The sequence below is a fragment of the Ambystoma mexicanum genome, chromosome 1p (genome assembly GCF_040938575.1).
Source record: "Ambystoma mexicanum isolate Mex_15411 chromosome 1p, UKY_AmexF1_1, whole genome shotgun sequence".
Classification (NCBI taxonomy): Eukaryota; Metazoa; Chordata; class Amphibia; order Caudata; family Ambystomatidae; genus Ambystoma; species Ambystoma mexicanum.
Genome location: NC_090921.1, coordinates 520,440,921 through 520,459,565, shown reverse-complemented (window position 1 = coordinate 520,459,565; position 18,645 = coordinate 520,440,921). Strand labels below are relative to the sequence as shown.

Sequence of the window (18,645 nt, the reverse complement as noted above, 5' to 3'; positions counted from 1 at the left end):
ATCCTAGGCTGTAACTTATGCAGACATGGAGCACCAACAGGTTGTACATGCAAATGTCGGCAGCACTGGATGTCCAGCCGACAAGTCATACACAGGACATTGTGGCAAACCCTGGCTTCAGTCATCCACTGCCCGTGTGTCTATGCCAAGCCGCTGCAGAAGATCCATTCATGCTGCTTTCCTCACTGGTCCTCTTTAGAAGAAGGATGGTATTAGGGAAGAATTCCCGTGTAAGACATTCTTGCAAGAACACTGTGCGAGGAGGAGATGGGGGAGGGGGGGGGGGTTCAGGGACTGCTGATAAAAATGAACAGTGCATATATGAGCGCTTGATCAGTTTATTCTAATGGTCAGCAAAACACCAATAATTGACTTCATACTTGAGATTGGTTAATCATACAAACTTGCAGTGGATGTTTGAAAGCCACACATTTGATTTTGCCATTTTCCATTTTAGTAACAAAACTGATGCCTTAGTGGAGACCCTGCGAGAATTAAGGCCATTGTGTAGCATTTAAAAAACAAAAGTAGTATTGGCACAAAATAAAGTAATATTGGCACAAAATAAAGTGACTGAACATATTGGCATGTGGTGACTTTACTCCATGGGTGAGCATCGAATTGCCACACAGAAGGGGGCGAGTTTGGACACAGTAACACAAGACACATCTACATCAGAGTAAATACTTAACGTAAACATGTGCAAAGTGACTTTCCATCCAAGTGGTGTTATAAACACTGGCTCTTAAAGATTATCAAACTTATGTTCAGAAAGACTTTCAAAATAACTTTTTGAATCTGTCATGCAGCCATTCTTAAGTCAGAAAACGTCTTTGGTCAATTATTGTTTGCATAGCAGCTATAAACGTGGTCTCATTAATTTGACGCCCACACGATTGACGCATTGCAGCATCACATCAAAGCCTGACAGTAAACAATGACATACGGTGACCTTACATCAAGTCATCAGTGTAAACACATGCACCTGATAACTTTACGTCACCATGTGCAAATAATGGTTTGTGGGGACTCACCCCAAGGCATGAATGTGAAGGTAGGTGTATAGCAAGCTATTTTCCGCGATAGCTTTGTATGACATGACTTTACATCAGGGAGGGTTAACACAGACATGTGCTGATGTGATCATGGTAGTGCGAGTGGCCACTAGCATGGTCTTCACACCAAGGAACACAACTAAACACTGGCAGGTATCTTACAGTATGCTCAAGAAACCCACTTAATAATTGAAGTTCTATGTGGTGAAAAAATGCATTAAAACCCCCTGAACACTTGTACTAGAGCGTTGTGCTCCGTGTGAGAGCGAACACTGACAGAGATTGTCTTTTCCACCCACATAGTGGCTTTACGTTAGGGTAGACACCCACACAAACATGTTGACCATCACACCAGGGTATGATAAAAAACAATGCCATGTTATTACATTTGGCATCAACACTTGTCATTTACACCAAGCAGTGAGCACACGCATTGGCATTTTTGGACTATTTATCCTAGAGTAAGCAGTAACCCGGTCATTTGCAGTCTTTAAACCAGGGGCCGGAGTGCAAGCATAAGCAATGTTTGTGGGGAATGACTCGTACACTGGTACAAAGTGTATGAGTCACAAAGGGAGAACAGCCAAGGGCACAAGTAGCAATACTATAGCGTGGAGTGACTTAGAAGACTATCACAGATCAGCGTTATACCAGAGTATAAGGATGGTCCATCTAAGATTGGGAATGTCGCAGACCAAAAGGGGATGGCTGACCCTTCACTGGAATGTTCCGGTATGACGTGGAGAAACTCGGGGACCTTGTTCTTCATGCAATTTAGGGGCCTATCAAAGCATTATTTCTCCATGACATTGAGAAATAATGGTTCATAGCTTAGAGTGGTTCCCTCTCAGGAAAGAATGTTCTCTTGGTCGTGGGGTGAATCAAAAAAGCAATACTTTGTAAGTGGGGTGTATTGGCCCTCTACATTTCCCAGAGCGACAAACTGACACACCAGTTTTTCACAGCTGAAGTAACAGGGTGTTTTAGGAAAGGAATGCATCACGTGTAGTGATGGCACCCACGCACAGAATGTTCCACACTTGTGGATAAATGGGTCAAACAAAAAATGGAATGATCTTAAATGGAATGTTCCACATACAAGGTTAGACCGAGCTTTACGAAAGGGAATACTACATGTGCTAGCATTCCCTTTAAAATGAACTCTCTCACGAAGAGGAATAAAGGTATACACACATTGTGTACCACAATCAGATGGCTCTCAAAGAAAAACGATATAGAATAATGAAAAAATAAATGAGGGGTGAAGACATAGGGGTGAAGACGAGACCTGTGAGACAAGCTCATTCCCTTGTGGCACAAGAAGATTGTCCACTCAAAAGGGTCAGTGGGTTACCAAAGAAGTTGAGCTTTCAAGTTTACCAACTCCATGCCCCAATTGAGTCAGGTTTTATTCGTCATCATTCCTAGACTTGTAGTTTTGTCTTTTCCATTTCTGAAAGTTAGGACTACAACTAATTCCAGGGAAAAGAAAACTGGGACAGGACGGCTTTCGCATTCATGGAACGGAAACACTTGCCTGCAAACAGCCACATGAAAAGGTGACATCAAAAGCATCTGCAGAAATCGCAGTCTGCAAACTAACAGCAGACCCATCTCTTGTACACAGATCATCACACAATGATGCCCACATCAGCTTTCGTTGGTCCTCCTTGCTGCTCCTCCAAATGAGCCAGCTCCCAGAGTAAAGGAGTCATCTATCCACATCCTCTCCCGAAGCAACCAACGGGAAGCAGAAATGCCATTTCACACAAAGTAGCAATAGACACCATGAACACTGGTGGCAACAGCCATTAGTCCTAGAATGGTAGACAGTTACCTCATTCAGTGTCCCAAATTACCACAATTCCTGTTCAAATGGCCTTCTTGGTCTCACTGTTACCCACTTCCCTAGACATTGTCATAATGCCCTCCTCCTAGTGCACATCCACAGCAGCCCTACGTACAAAAACCAAAGACATACCACCCAAGATCTCAATTCCCCTTCATTGGAGAAAGCAATAGGGGCACCTCTACATATGCCATGCAATACCCTGCAAGATTAGAGGAGGACAACCTAGAATTAAGATTATAGGAAATACCCCTAACACCAGTATACACGTTTAGGCACAAGCATACAAAGAGTGTGGAGAGATGTGACCCGTAGCTTCCTATAAAATATTTCCCCCATATTAGGCCGCCAGTTATGCTATATATAAATGCATGGGGTGATATGTTTAGCGCATACATGGCATGCCTGCCCTCTCTACAACATGCTTGTGACAGCTTAGGACTTCAGTTCAACAACAGCTGTTGTATAGTGTTGATTCATGGAATGAAGATCAGAATGACACATCTGACTCATTTGCTACTATCCATGAGCTCAACCATCTGTTCCACTGTGAATGAACGACCAACTAATACCACACCCCCCCTCTACCCCTTCTACCTCCCCTCCCCAAGTTTCCAAGGTGAGACACCACCCAGAAAATGTCCTCAGGTGCACATTAACGCATCCCAGAACCCCCTTCTAGAGCAAGCTGTTTCTCGTGTTGAATGGTTTTCACCAGTTCCTCGACAAACTTCATCTCAGAGGCCATCTGCTTGGCAAGTGCCTCGTAACTGTTCTCTAGCCTCCCAAAGCGCCTTTTCAAGCCGTTGGCAGTCAGCAGCGTACTTTTCACTTCCTCCTGTGTTTTTCTTTTAATGGACTTAGTCTTTTGCAGCTCCTGGCGGATCTGGCAGAGGTCTTGACCAATGCTGTCATTCTCTTCCTTGTACCAGGACTCCTTCTCCTCATAGATTGATAGTAGTGCCTCAACATCCTCACGGAATGAGCGCTTGTTCTTTTCCAGCTCCCGAAAGCTCTCCTCAGCTGCCCCAAGCTCCTCCATTACCTTAGAAAAACGCTCAAAATTAATATAGGTGTTGTTGGGGGGCATGCTAGAGTGCGATTTGATAGTGTACTCCTTCAGCCGGGTGGTTTTCAAGCGCCGGCGCTCTGGACGCTTGCCGTTGTCCTCATTACGGACATTCCTCCTCTTGATAACCTGCAATGCAATTAGAAAGAAATGCATCAGAATGAGAAACTAAACCTATATCGCGCAATACCATTTGTTTTATTTCACCAGCGTCACAATGGGGAAGCAGAGGGCCAGAAGTGACACACGTCTCCGACCACCACCCCCTGAAGCAATCGCACTTTTGAACCCAATGCACCCCAACAACTTGTGGTGGGGGAAGCAGAATGACAAACCCTTCCGATTCCCATTATATGCTTCTGCTCTGCTCCCAATACACCTGCCAATTGGTTCTAATTAGGGTTTTCTTAGTGGGACTGGTACACAGAAACAATCTGATCTAAACTTCGACAGTTGCTATAGACTCCGGAGGCAGCTCATCTCAGGAGCAGAGCGATGGCAAGGTATTCCATGGAGGTTGAAATTGCAACCCTGCTAGGAACCCAGTAAAAAATACTTTACGGACAGGAATGAAGGATTAAGTAAAAGCAATTAAACTGTACCTTTATCCACGGGTGCTCCAGGCTTTGCTCTATAGTCATCCGTTTCCTAAAAGGAGAAATGGTCAATTTCCTGCCAACACATTAACAGGTAACACCTTACACACAGAAAAATCATTTCCTTGCATATTTACAGTCTTGATTACCTCCTCAATGTCTACAAGATAGATTTTTACCACTTCCTAATCTTTGTATTGGCATCAGAAATTGCCGTCCACCCTTCGCCTTTCATGGATGTTATGCTGGGACTTTAATGGGATGTGCTTATTAATGCGTACATCATTCTACGGAGCCAAAAGGACTGTTACTGAGTTTTCCGTTCCTTTTCCTATCAGTTTCAGTTTGCTGGTGGAAACATAGGTCGATCATGATCAAATTGAGGGTATCCGTTTAATAAAGGGGCAGGGATATGTAGCACAGACATTTAGTCCACAATGCATAACTGTTGCAGAGGCAATTCCATGCTATTTATTTTACTCATTTATTATAATTATATTATAACTCATTACTATGTTACTCACTTGGGGTCTTTCACCAGCAGCCGACGGATGAAGTCCTTGGCAAGCTCACTGGTGTTGCTGAAATATTCCTCGTCAAAGTCATAGTTGACACCCGAGATGTTCGTCAGAGTTTCCTGTTTCGTTTCACCCAGGAAAGGAGAAGCACCACTCAAGCTGCAGAACAAAGACATGGCTGCTTCAGAATATATTTGTTTCGTATGGAATTAAGAGATTCATTTTTATAATGAAAACACATTGAAGTAGCAATAGATAGTAACTTGGATAGTGGCTTCACCCATCTAGTAGTAACACAACTCAGACCAATACCTTTCACTAGATTATACAATTGGTAGCAAAGACAACTAAAGAGGCTTTAAAACTGGAATCTACATCTATGTTTGGCACTGGATAACTCAAGTCATTGAAGGAACTCCACAACAACCTTTACCTGGTGCAGCGTCCATCAAGGAAACGCCATGTTGGCCAGCTTTACTATAGAACACATCCCATTAGAAGGCAGTATAAAAAAGGTAAAAGTTAAAAATATTCCCCAATATTTGCAAGAACACTACACAAAAAGAAAGCCCTATTGAAGGGTACTTACAGAATGTACGTGATAACACCAATGCTCCTAAGAGAGAGGGAAAGGATGTTAGTTATTTCAATAACACTGCACTCGCTCAGCATAGATTACAGGGAAACAAACAGCAATCTGTTTTCTCCAGACTTCCTGGTGCAAGACTAGTTAGGTAGAAACTCAACAAACATGCCATTTAGGGCAGACAAAATCTCAAACCATCTAACTGTAAGGGAGAGGTTTGTCCTGCCTCAACGATTAAAGCTTGTGCAGCTGCGCTCATCCCCACCCTCTGCAAGTTTGTCAATGCTTCTTTCAGGCATTCTGTGGTGCCCACTTGTATCAAACACTCATGGGTGACACCCATCATCTCCCCCGACGACCTACTTAAATATCGTCCCATCTCTAATTCACCATTTCTTCTTAAGATTCTTGATAAAGTTGCCAATATTCAACTACTGGCTCATCTGAGAAATGGTAACATCTTTAATAAGAGACAGTCTGTTCGGGAAAAGTATGGTACAGAGTCCGCCCTGCTGGATTTGAAATCTAGGCTCCTCCGACATATGGACCAAGGCGACCCCAACATGCTGAAGCTGTTGGACCTATCCGCCGCCTTCGACCTGGTAGACCACACTGTATTGGTCTCAAGGCTGAAGGAGGTGGCGGGTTTCTCAGCGTCGGCGGTTGATTGGGTTAACTCTTTTTTGAAAGATCGCCATTGGAGAGTGAGCAGTAATCTGGCAGATGCCAACATCAAGGAGATGACTCAAGGGATGTGGTCGAACAGACCGCATCCAAAAGTTTGCATGGACTAAAAGTCCAAGAAATGCTACAACCAAAGGTTCGAAACACCAAATGTTTGAACCTTTGGTGGTAACATTATAGGAAAGTATAAAAAGAAGGAAAACAAACCCAAAAAAACAAAACAAAAAAACCAAAAAACGGGGCTGCGGGTGTCCCCTGCAACACCCCGCGCACTATACTTTACAGTATAGTGAGCAGGGGAAACCCCTGCAGCCCCGTAAAAAAAAAAAAAAGGACCCTGCAGCGCCAGTTACCGATCACGGAAGTGAAAGGGAACTGGTGCCGCAGGAAACCAGCATGAAGAAGAAGGTAAGTAGGGTATGTTTATGTTGGGGCTGTGGGTGGGGGTGTGCGTATGCAAGTGTGTTCGCATGAGAAAGGTGCAAACTTTTGGTAATTCGCACCTTTCTCATGCGAACGTTCCAGCCGCAGTAAATTCAGCCACGGCCGGATCACTTAGATTCGACTCAAGGCGTACCTCAGGGAGGCCGTCTTCCGACCCTCCCTCCCCCCATCTTTTATAACATCTTTACAGTGCCCTTTCTTGACAATAATAACAGAGTTTACTAATTACGCAGACGATACTCAGTGCATTATACCCATCACTGGTGTCTTTTTGGATAATGAAATTAACATCAACAGGATTTACCTGCTCATCCAAAGTTAGATGTGCTCCAACGGATTGGGTCTTAACACAAGCAAGACAGAACTCATGCTTGTGGGTACTGATCCTAAGCTTCGTAAACTTGAAGGGCAATACTCCAAACTGGTTATTGATGAATGTGTTATAGTAGTCAGAAAAAAGTCAAGACTTTGGGCATCTATCTTGACAGTAATCTTAACATGAAAACACAGATTGGTAGCCTCATCCTCCTATTATATTAAATTGCTTTTGCGTGCCCGCCCTTTCCTCTCACAAACTAGTAGGGAAACGCTAGCAAGAGCTCTGATAAGCTCCAGGATAGACTATTGTAGCAGCCCGTTGACTGGTCTCCCAAATTGCAAACTGAATAGACTGCAGGTGGTGCAGAACAACACTGTCAGGGTTGTTCTGGACAAGAAAATGTCAGACCGTATCTCTATGGCTAGAAGGGAACTTCATGGACTCCCTATTAAAGAACGAATTCTCTTTCGGCTCCTATCTATCTCCTTCAATTGTCTGAAGAATTCTGGCCCCACCTATCTCAATGAGGAACTAAGGCGAGTAAACACAATCTCAGATCCAATAATCAATCCCAGCTCATTATCCCGGCATGTAAACTATTGCAGACTAAGGTCTGTGCCTTTTTCTCTGCAGCCCCCGTGGCTTGGAACAATCTCCCCTTGAAACTGAGTGGAAAACTCCAGTCGTGTTTTCAGAAAGGGACTGACGACACAGCTGAATTAATCACCCAATGACTCCCCGACTGCTTGTCCATCTTTTCTCCTCTTCTCTGTTCGCCCGTTTTTCCTGTGTATGCTACTTGTTTGTCAGCGCCCTTAAGTATTTGGGTCAGCTGTCTTTGCGCTATACAAATGTTTAAATAAATAGACGTTGGTTCAATGATGACCAAGTCATAGGTAGGCATTTTCCCTTGCATGTTGTGAATTATTTAACTTTCCAATACATCACAATGTATTGGGTGTGGACTTTATTTTTTAATGTTGCAGCGTTTGTTTCGGAGGAATGCCTCTGTAACATGTAGTGTGCTGTGGACACGACATTTATAAATGAGATTTATAAATTACAGATTTACAGTTTAAAACAATTTTTGATTTGCAACAATACATTTGCTACAAGAAAAGAGCATTTACTCTATGAGAACGTGCTCGTTTGGAAGTGAGAAACACTTATAATTCCAACTGCTTCATTGCAATATAGAAAGCCTAAAAATCCTCAAGGTACAGCTCATACAAAATGCTGGACAGGATTTCGCCTTTGGATGGAAGAAGGGTGTAGGGGGAAGACCAGATGCAGTCTCTCCAAACCCCAGTGGAAAGAGCTTCACAACACAGCTAAACAATGCTGGACACAATTCACTTTTGGGTGGACCAAAAAGTGGGTGAGGGAAACCAGATGCAGTGTCTCCAGCCATCAAACACCAAACTCTTGACATGCTCATCAAACTGCAGTCTGATTTTCACTTGAAGCTCACACCCACCACTTTCTACTGCTCCTAGCTGTACCGTCTCCTCCAACCTCCCTACCTGACCCCACCCACCACTGCCTTTAGCGTCACTTAATAATGTAATGTTGTACATTTAAATAGTACTCCTCTTTAGTTTAAGGAAAGTGCCCCCTAAGGTTCATTTTACAATTGTCATCTATTTTCTTACATATTTGTTTCTGTTTGTTTTGTGCTGTATATTGCCCACCTTTGTACACCTGCAAGCTGATTCACTGCTTGTTTGCATCCATCTTTGTGCTATTGCAGAGGTACGCTTTATGGGAATGCCTCCACTATCTGAAATGATTTCTTTTAAGTGATTTCAGATCGAAATTGGCATCCTTTTTTTCAATTGTTTTCATCTTTAAAACTTACCACTTCCCCTTCGTTGTGAAAGTCCAGATATTCCCCATCCATGGTTTAGCCCTTCCATGACTCAATCATCACCTTCATACCCACAACTGCCCAACTATTAATTCCCTCTGTAACTCTTCTTGCTCACCCGGTGATCTTGAAAGGATTTTAAGGAGTCCATTTTGGTACGATACTGAACTGGGGGGAAAGCAGGGGTTGCCTTCAAAGGTCAGTCTTGGGCGCTTAACACCCTCGGTTTACCCTTGAAATATAGATGGGAGATTCTCCTTCTTCCATAAGGGTAAGATAACCAGAGGAGGAGGAACCTATAATATCTTCAGGCACTCCGAACAGTGGGAAACAACCACACTAGCAACTCCCAAAGTCAGAGCAGAAGGGCAATCCAGTAATTTTGTCAATTGATATATGAAGGGCAATCCAGTAATTTTGTCAATTGATATATGAGATGATATGGCATTTATAACAATATACACAAGTGTTTCAAGGTGTGACGAGGCAAGGAGGGTGAACGGCGGAACAGAGGGAGGACCGACAACGATCCTACTAAGCCAGGTGTCATTCTGATCGCGCAAGGGAAGGGGGAAGGAGGAAAGTGCGGGGGTATTGGGGAGGGGACAGTGCAGTACATGAGATAATAAAATAAATAACAATAAGTAAAAGTATGGCTAGCAAGTGCAAGGGTAAGTGCAGACATCAGGTGTCAAGTGCTGGTAGTGGGACTGTAGGGATACAGAAAACAGTCCCCAAGTGCGGGGGTTGCCAGGAAGGCAGTGCAGGAGGGTGACTAGCAGGTGAGGGGACCTGGGCCCAAGACCAGGGGTTGGCCAGGTAAACCAGTGCAGTTTCAGTATCAGCCAGGAAGTCAGCAGGGCAGAGGAGGAGAAAAAGCAGAAGCAAAGAGAAAGGTTTTGAGGTGCTTCCAGAACCAGAGATGATTCTCAAGTTTCAGGGAGGCTGTTCCAGAGGGAGGCCTCAGCCGAAGAAGGAAGCTATTTAAGAAGAGAGAGTGGAAGGTATTGAGGACCCAGGAGGCCTTATGGACAATGCAGAGGGTTTTGAACTTAATCCTCACAGCCATTGTGAGCCAGTGCAGAGATTTCAGTCTTGGAGAGATACGATCCCTAGGCTTGAGGCCTAGGACAAGTCTCGCAGTCCTGTTCTGGATGAGTTGCATAGGGCGGAGAGTAGAGGCAGGCAGATTTAGAAAGAGGCTTCTGCAATAGTCAAGCCTAGAGAGAAGCAGAGCTCTGGAGACAGTGAGCTTCTGGGGGAAGCAGAGGAAAGGAATACCTGCGAGGAGGTGCCGCTGGTAGTGTGACTTCTTAGAGATGTGAGGAGAGAAGGAGAGTGTGGAGTCTAAGATAACCAAGGTTTTTAGCCTCACAGGTGGGAGGTGGAAGAGGGCCAAGAGAGGCTGGCCAGAGAGTTGGGGAAATTAGAGAGACAGTAATGGAGACAAAAAAGAAAAGGAGCACAACACAGTGAAACAATGGACAGATCACTTTGGTGAAAGTGTCTAATTCAGAGGACAAAGATTTTATTCTAGGGGGAAAAGGTTGCTTCGTTATCCATACAACTAGACATGGCTAACTATAACAGGAGATCCAACATTAGAATAACTGGCTTTCCAGACGAAAGGGAAACCTTCGGAATTCCTGCAGACCATTTTTCCTCGACTTTTGGATCTTCCTCCATGAAAACTACTGAAGATTGAACAATTTCCTAGGGCTCTGGCTCCTAAACCACAAGCTGGCCAACCTGTCAGAGCAATCATAGTAGGCGTTCTACGAATCCCAGTTAAGGAAATCATTATTAGGAGAGCGAGGACAATGCAGAGGATTATGTGGTGAGACGATTGGGGGATTATGTTTTTTAATGACTATGGAAAAGCTGGGGTGGAACAGAGAAGAGATTTAACAGTATCCCGCGATTACATCGCAGATTACTTCGAGGCCCATTACATCACTTTTTTGGTTTGTTTTTTTTTGTTTTTTTTGTTTTTTTTTACACACACATTTCACCGCAAAGTGGGTGGGATTGCAGAGGGGGTGGCTGCGGGGGTCTCCCACTGCATTGATTTTCTGTGAAAAGTGTTTCGAAAACCCCCAATAAAATCCGATGCAATGGGCCTCAAAGAAATCTTTAATGAAATCACAGATCTGATTTAACTAAGTCAAACAAAGAGCTAGAGAAAGGAAAATACAATACTACATGTTACACCCAGCTACACTACAACTGGTGCTTGGAGACATGCATACCTTTTACTAAATATGAAAAAGCTGTAAGATTGTTGGCTACGAATAAGTCATAATGTTAATTCTTCTCCGGACTATTAGATGATATTAATGTATTCATATATGTTCCCTATATTGAATTGAGAATATAGTGAGTGTTTGGCAGTCCCCAAGATAACTTCTCTTTTTATTAGATAACTATTATTAATATCACCCCCCCTTTTTTCTGTTATTGTGTCAACACATCATTTATCAATTCATTGTTCTTGTTTCCTAATTCAAATTAGCCCCAAATTATAAATACAGAATGGGTCATTACGTTTTATTCCATTATTTTCACCCCGTTCAAAATGGCGCCAGCGAGCAAGGGCGGTTACCGTTAAATTAAAGGCCATTCGGACTGCATAACTGCAACCGGACAATTAATTAGTATATGACGTTAGCGTGCCTTCGTACAGGGATTGGGGAAGAGGTCCTGTATACGTTAGTGTTCTTCCATTAAGGGCAGCTGAGAGACTAATTTCTACCTTTTCGGTCTGTGCTGGTGCTGTGCGTGAAATATGACATAGCGTTACTGAAGGGAGTGAAACGCTAGCACAGACAGACAGACACTGTCACGGTAAGGTGTGTTAAAGGGCCGATAGCATGAAGAACAATGAATTATTTTACGGAAGAGTTGTACATTCGTGGCCAGAATATAATTCATTATAAAAGTATAATGAATATCAATTTTAACAGTGATCTAAGTGCAGTGGGACCATGATATGGATTTAAAATTCTATTTAAGATGACATTGTTTCCGATCTCGTTGACATGCATTAAAATGGAAAACTATTAACATATTGTGCAGCATTTAGGCAAAGCAGCGGTTCTGTCAACTTTACAGGCTAATTCAATTCTGTAACTTTAGTTGAATACTGCAAATAAGTAAAGACTAAATGGGTTTCAACTAACCTTGTGAAGTGGCCTCTCCGGATCCAGTGGCAGGCAGTCTACGTCTAATACTGTAAGGTAACTCTAGTAACAGTTTAGCTACTGATATTTTATAGACTTGCGCAGGGCCCTATGCATCCTTATTTGCATTTAGCACAACCTAACTGTTTGCATGCAATATGGGACCAGGAATAGTGAACGACGTGAACTGACCGAAATAGCTCTTCTTTCGCCTATGTTTTTTTCACACACTCATTGACCGATTCCCCGTCAATGTAGATTGTATTATGGTCTATTATACACTAATTTAGTAGATTAGATTGATAATGGAATTCAACACAGCCACATCAGCTGATAATTGTGTACTGTCTCAGACTTAATGTTTTCAGGTGTTAAGGATGCAATGCCATGCAAAACTCAGTGAAATCCCTTTTGAAAAGGATGCAGATAGAACTATAAATCGCACACATTTTGGGGGGCAGCTTCTAATAGGATATTATAGCAACTATGGTATATATGGCAAAAGGGAGGTGGTGAGCAATCTCTTTAGACTATTCCGAAGCATGAATGTAAAATGGTCAATTCCCAACCTAGAAATGAATATAATGTTACATTGCTTGTAGATAATAGAGCATATATCAAAAAAGTCATTTGGTGTGGCCCCTATACATGTTCCCTTTTAATGTGTGATATATGAAATAGTGCTGCAGCGGCAGACTGAAATACTGATATTTTGTACTGAAGCTGAAGTTTCTATCCTGAAATGTTAAAGGGGTTCACAATTATGTGAAGAGCAGAGAGATGAACGAACATACATACATACATACATACATACATACATACATACATACATAGGATTAAGGCTGGCATAGCTTTCATGAAGGAGACTCACTCAATGAAACAAGACAGTATATTTTAAATAGTAAATATAATAATGAGGTATCTAGCTGTTATCATCAAAGATCAAGAGGGGCAACTATATTGTTTAGGCAAAATAGAAGCATGGTCTGGGTAACAAAGTAATAGATGCAGAGGGTTGATACATAGTCATGGAGATTACTTTATTCTCATGAATATGCATGTCTGAAACACAGATCAAGGTCATTTCTATCTAGAGATGGGGAAAATATTAGAAACATTAGAGAAGGAGAACCAAGTATTCCGGGAGGCAACTTTAATCTGGTCATTAATAGTACCTGGGTAAAAGGGACAGGGTAGCCCACATCAGCCTCAAGGTAGGGCTTGGGAGGATTCACTAGTGAGCCCTTCTCTGTGAAGATAAGGGGGGGTGGAGGGAGGGGAGGGGTTGGGGTGTGGCTGCTGCCCAATAGTCCCCCCTAGGGGTGGTAATATGCGGAAGGACTTCATAGGGTGGGCCCTCTCCCCCTGGGGAAAAGCCTCCCCAACACCCTATCCCAAAATACCTTAACCTGGTTGTCTCCTCCCCAATTGACAGAAATACCATGGGCCTCATTACAGTTTTGTCAGTGCGGTAAATGTGCCGGTAATTTCGACACCAGCACTTTTACTGCATTTGCATAACACAAGTTTGCCGGTGGGAGCATTGATTTACCTCCAGAAAAATGCCGGAATTACTGGCACCGGTAATTCTGGCAATCCCTTGGACTCCATGGAATGGGAATTTATCTGCGTTTTCAGCCACTTGGAATATGATGGTAAGTCAGTCATTCTGAGTGGCGGAAACGGCATTACCGTTTTGGTGGCATCCCGCCGGATCAACCAGAAGGATATCACCAAAACTCTGAGGCTCCATGCGTTATGCTAAAGCCACGACTGTCACAAGTATGGAGACTTTTGGGACAAGGAAGAGTGGAAGAAACATGTGGATTAACAATATGCAGACTTATGATGAATACTGTGACAAGGTGGCCTTTGAGAGGCATGAAGATTGCCACCAAAACATTGTAAAGGCAGAATCAGCTTTATAAAATGGAAAGCAGAGAGAGAGAGAGAGAGAGAGAGAGAGAAAAGCAGCAGAACGCCAGCCAAGCCTGGGGAATTCAAACCAGGAATCTTGGAGGCACGCTGAAGCGGTCCCTCAGAATGAAAGACGCAGAAGCTGAGACACCACAGAAGGATTCGCAGGAAGTCTTCTCAAACCAAGACTACAATAGTCGTGGTGGTTGCGTAACCACAGACAGGTGAATCGTTTTGTCCAGAAACAACGCAGACACAGCCAGCCAAAGAGCTGTGCAGAAATCTAGAACCACACAACTGAGCTCCTGAGTCCCTGGAAGAACTGGACTCATATCTGTAAGCAGATGCAGGTATACCAGCTAGGGGTCCAGGGCAGTTCCCACGCAGTAAGAGTAATCTTCGTCTCAGTGGTGAAAGAGAACAGAGTATCAAGCAAGAGGGCATCAGAAGTAATCTTTGTTGTCACAGTAGTGACAAAAAAAGGTTATACCAAGCAAGAGTGCATCAGGAGTAATTATCCTTCATCATAGGGGTACCATAGACGATACCAGGAGTCCAGAAAGACTCAGGAACCATCTCCTTTGTTACAGTGGAGAATTGGCAGAAGACAGATTGCCTCAGGAAGAAGTAGAGAGTCTACCAAAAGGGGAATAAAAGCTGGACACTGACATTCAGAGGTTTGTGGGAAGAACTGAAAAGACTGGTTTATAAAAGGAATCATCAAAAGCCAGTTTGAAGAATTCTTCCATGTTGACCAGGAGAAGAAGGGAGTCATTCCCCTGGTTTTAAGGCACTGGTAAATTGGACCCTAACCCAAGAGACAGTTGTGGAAACTACACAAAAGTGGATCACATCACCAGGACCAGGAAAAGGGAGACATTGTCCTGGTGTTGCTCGAAGAATTTGACTGAACATTGTTTAGGTTTAGTGGCAGGGACAGAGTAATGGATTCGAGACAGAATATAGTATATATTTTTCTTTTGACTGACATCCTGATGTGCACCTAAGCCTTCCCCTAGGTTGAGGCAGGGGAAACTCCTCTAGACATAGGGAAAGCTAGGTTTGTCTTTTTGTATAAATATGAGTCTATAGCCCCAATTATGACACCTCCAAGTAAGAGTCTCCACTCTGCCTTGCCACAGGCTGTAAATTAAATGAGACATGGTGCAAACATGGGAGATGATAGACCTGCAGAGGACTCTGAATCAAACTAGTTATGTAATATACTTTATTAGATTCTCATAATTCTTCATCACTTATACATTATTTTTTAATTCTAAAAGGTTGTTACTAGAGATCTTGAGTGCTAATGTGGGGAACGTAGTCATTTCAGATCACGAAGATAATAGCACATTATTAGATTGTTCAACCGCGGGGCGGAGAACAGAAATGGGTTGGAGATTTAGTACATTCTTACTCTAAGACATCGCTTTTAAGGAGTGTATAAGAGAAGAACGTATACACTATAAACATCAAAACAGTCAGTTGAAGACAACTTTGTGTTTGAGATGCTTTGAAGGTTTCCATCAAGGGAAAGATCATATGTTTTTCGTTGCATCTTAATAAAACGTGAGTAAAGAAGAAAAAATAATCTGTTCACTAAAGTGGAAGAGAAGGCCATTAAGGAACCATCAGATAGACATAGGGAAGCAACCTTTAGAGCTTGGCAGACAGATTGCTGGCTCACTGAGAAGGTGGAACAAACTATTGTATACCATAAAGACCTATTGTATAGCCAGTCGACTTAAAAAGGTTGAGGAAAATAAAAGCATTATATCCATCACTACAGAAGATGGAGTAGTTTTGACTAAAAGCGGGGACATCACTGATGCCTTAGGGAATTTTATTAAGCCTTAAATAAATCTGAGGATTTTGGTATGGAAGAGGACAAGATAGCTTTTTTGGAGGGGATAGGGAAATCTAATCTGCAAGATTCAGATGTGCAAATGTTAGATGTCTCACTTTCTATGGATTCCTATATTAAATGAAATGATGAATATGCAACAACAACAAAAAAAGTCTGGATCCTCAAGGGTTCACAGTAGAATTCTATAGTACATTCAATGACTTATTGAGCACAATTCTACTGAATGTACATTTGGAGATTATGAAGAGAGGTGAATTACCAGAATCTATTCAATTGGTCTTAATCAAATTGATCCACAAACTTGGCAAGGATCATACGAATTGTGCAAATTACAGGAGGTTTTCCCTACTAAATGTGGGTGTCAATCTAGTGGCAGCAGCTTTTGCTAACAACTTAGGTCTTATAATGCCTCAAATAATTCCCCAAGAACCAAACAGGATGTACTTAAAGATGGTGTGGTCATGATAATATGAGGGAAGTGATTGATGATATACATGTAAACAATGATTCGCCAGAAACCCTGACGGAAGGGGGTGTGGACACAGAAAAGGCATTTTGAGTTAATTGGGCATATTTAAAATTTATACTAGAAAAATGCTGTTTGGGTCCTGGTTTTGTGCAGTTTTTCCAAGCTTTATAAAGCAGAACAAAGGTACAGATTCTGGTAATTGGGTTAAAAATCAACTGCTTTTGATATTCAACGAGAAACCCGTCAGGGATGCCATAATCTCTCCTCTTCCTTTTAACATCTTTATTGCATCATTAGCGATAGCAATTAGACCAAATGAAATTGTGCGGGTGAATTAAGCGTGACAAATATACATCTAAAAAAGGTATTATTATATGCACATGATTTGTCACTACTAGTCAAATCCTGAAGATTCCTTCAATAGCATAATGAACATATTTTTTAGATTTGGTAAAATATCGAACATCAAAGTGAATAAGTCAAAAACAGAAATCTTCCAAATTACTATGGCAAGCGTCAAAGGTTGTCTTCCTAGTCGAGAATTAAATTGGGCCATGAAGGGATTCATATTTATCAAGAGGCATTACACACTTAATGTCCGTTTCAAACTCAGGGAAATGATTTGTGAATCTAAGAGGTGGTCTGAAATAAACCTTACTATATGGGGGAAGATTGGTACGATTAAGATGACTCTGACAACCTGAATGACAGAGCGCTAGTGGAAGGAGATTAAATCGATACAAAGAAATGACTCAAGGAAATTTGTCAAGTTTTTAATGATTTTTTTGTGAGGAAATGGCATGCACCCCAATAATCCCAATGTCTATCCTTCTGCAATCTGTGGCGGAGGGAGGATTTGGCTCCCCCATTACAAGAACATTTCATGCTTAGTCTTCACTGAATGGCCTTCATCACTGGATGAATGTAATCTCGAAAAGCACTTCCATTTGGGTGAATATAGAAAAGAAAAATATGTATTTATCACTTTGGATTGCCCATCAGTGAATAATCATCTTAAAATAGACAAAATCCAGTTTCAGTACACCATGTATTAATAGACTGGGAATATGCAAACCACATCACGAATGTAAAAAAAAAAAATTAGAGTTATGTATATGGAGAACTCCAAAATTGCATCTCTCCCTCGCCCCACACCCCCCCCCCAATCTCCCCTCCCATCCCCTCACCCCCCTCTTCCCTCCTCCTTTCCCAACCCCACCCCCCCACCCCAATCGGATCTTTGCTGGTCTTGCAAAAAAGAAGTTGGTACACATATGCTCTGAAATTGGGATACTGGAAGAAGTTCTTTGTCAAATGGAGAAGATTATGCAATTTAAGATACCACATACTTCATTGTTTTGTGTATTGGGACATCTAGCATCAACTCTGGATATATCTCTCTATATACAGCACTATTTATAGCAGAAAAAAAAAAACGTTTTAAGGAAATGGAAAAGCAGCGAGAAGCCTCAGCATGAAGACTGGATCCAAGTATAACATTATCAGCCAGGGAGCGCATCTCATTTTGAAAAAACAAACAAATGCTAGACGAGTATCAATTAATCTCGGACTCTTAATGATGTATATGCTTAAAAACCATATGTGTTGCGTCTAATCATATTATGGAATCTATTTGACATGGCTGAATATCAAGGTTCCTTCCTTACTTTCCTATCTGTTCCCTAGTTAGTATTGTTCTAGTCTTGTCCCCCCTCTGGCTTGGATGATTAATAGTGAGATTGGAGAAATGGTGCATAACAATTTTTGAAATATATTTAAAAACAATCAATAAAAAGGACAGTCTTGGGCAGATAACTGCTCAAGTGTATGTTCACTTCTTCTAACTCACTGGGCACTCAATCATTTTAACTGTTCCCTTCAAACGTGCTAGCATGTTTTTCTCCACAGATTAGTCAGAACTTTAACCTACTAGTATATCCCTGGTGTGGGCATTCTGTCACATCTATGAGTTAACCATCATTTGCCAGACATTAAGATAATACTTTTCTCGATCCAAAACATTACTTAAGCATCAACCACTTGGGGCCAACATGAGCAAGGTTTTCCAGGATGCCAATACGTTTTTTTAAAGTTGAGAAATGGTGCGTTACAGTTTCTTAACTTTAAAAAACTACAAAACAAAGTGTTCAAGGCGCTGGTGAAGGGCAAGGAAGCTGCAGGTAAGGGGGTGTACAAATGGGCAAGCAAGGTGGAAATTGGGGATAG

General features: G+C 42.2%; 1 protein-coding gene across 2 annotated transcripts in view; it reads right to left on the bottom strand.

Moving 5' to 3' along the window:
* Positions 1-320: 320 nt before the first annotated feature.
* The window catches only part of DAPK3 (death associated protein kinase 3), a 64,872-nt gene continuing 46,547 nt past the window's right edge, over positions 321-18,645 (bottom strand). The window contains exons 6-9 of one of the 2 annotated variants that reach the window (XM_069649403.1): positions 5,677-5,703; positions 5,094-5,246; positions 4,576-4,621; positions 321-4,102 (exon numbers count right to left, since the gene is read on the bottom strand). In XM_069649403.1, coding sequence (XP_069505504.1) covers positions 3,560-4,102; positions 4,576-4,621; positions 5,094-5,246; positions 5,677-5,703 — 769 coding nt within the window. In that variant the 3' untranslated portion in view covers positions 321-3,559. The remainder of the gene's footprint in view (positions 4,103-4,575; positions 4,622-5,093; positions 5,247-5,676; positions 5,704-18,645) is intronic. The other variant, XM_069649404.1, reaches the window with a different exon arrangement.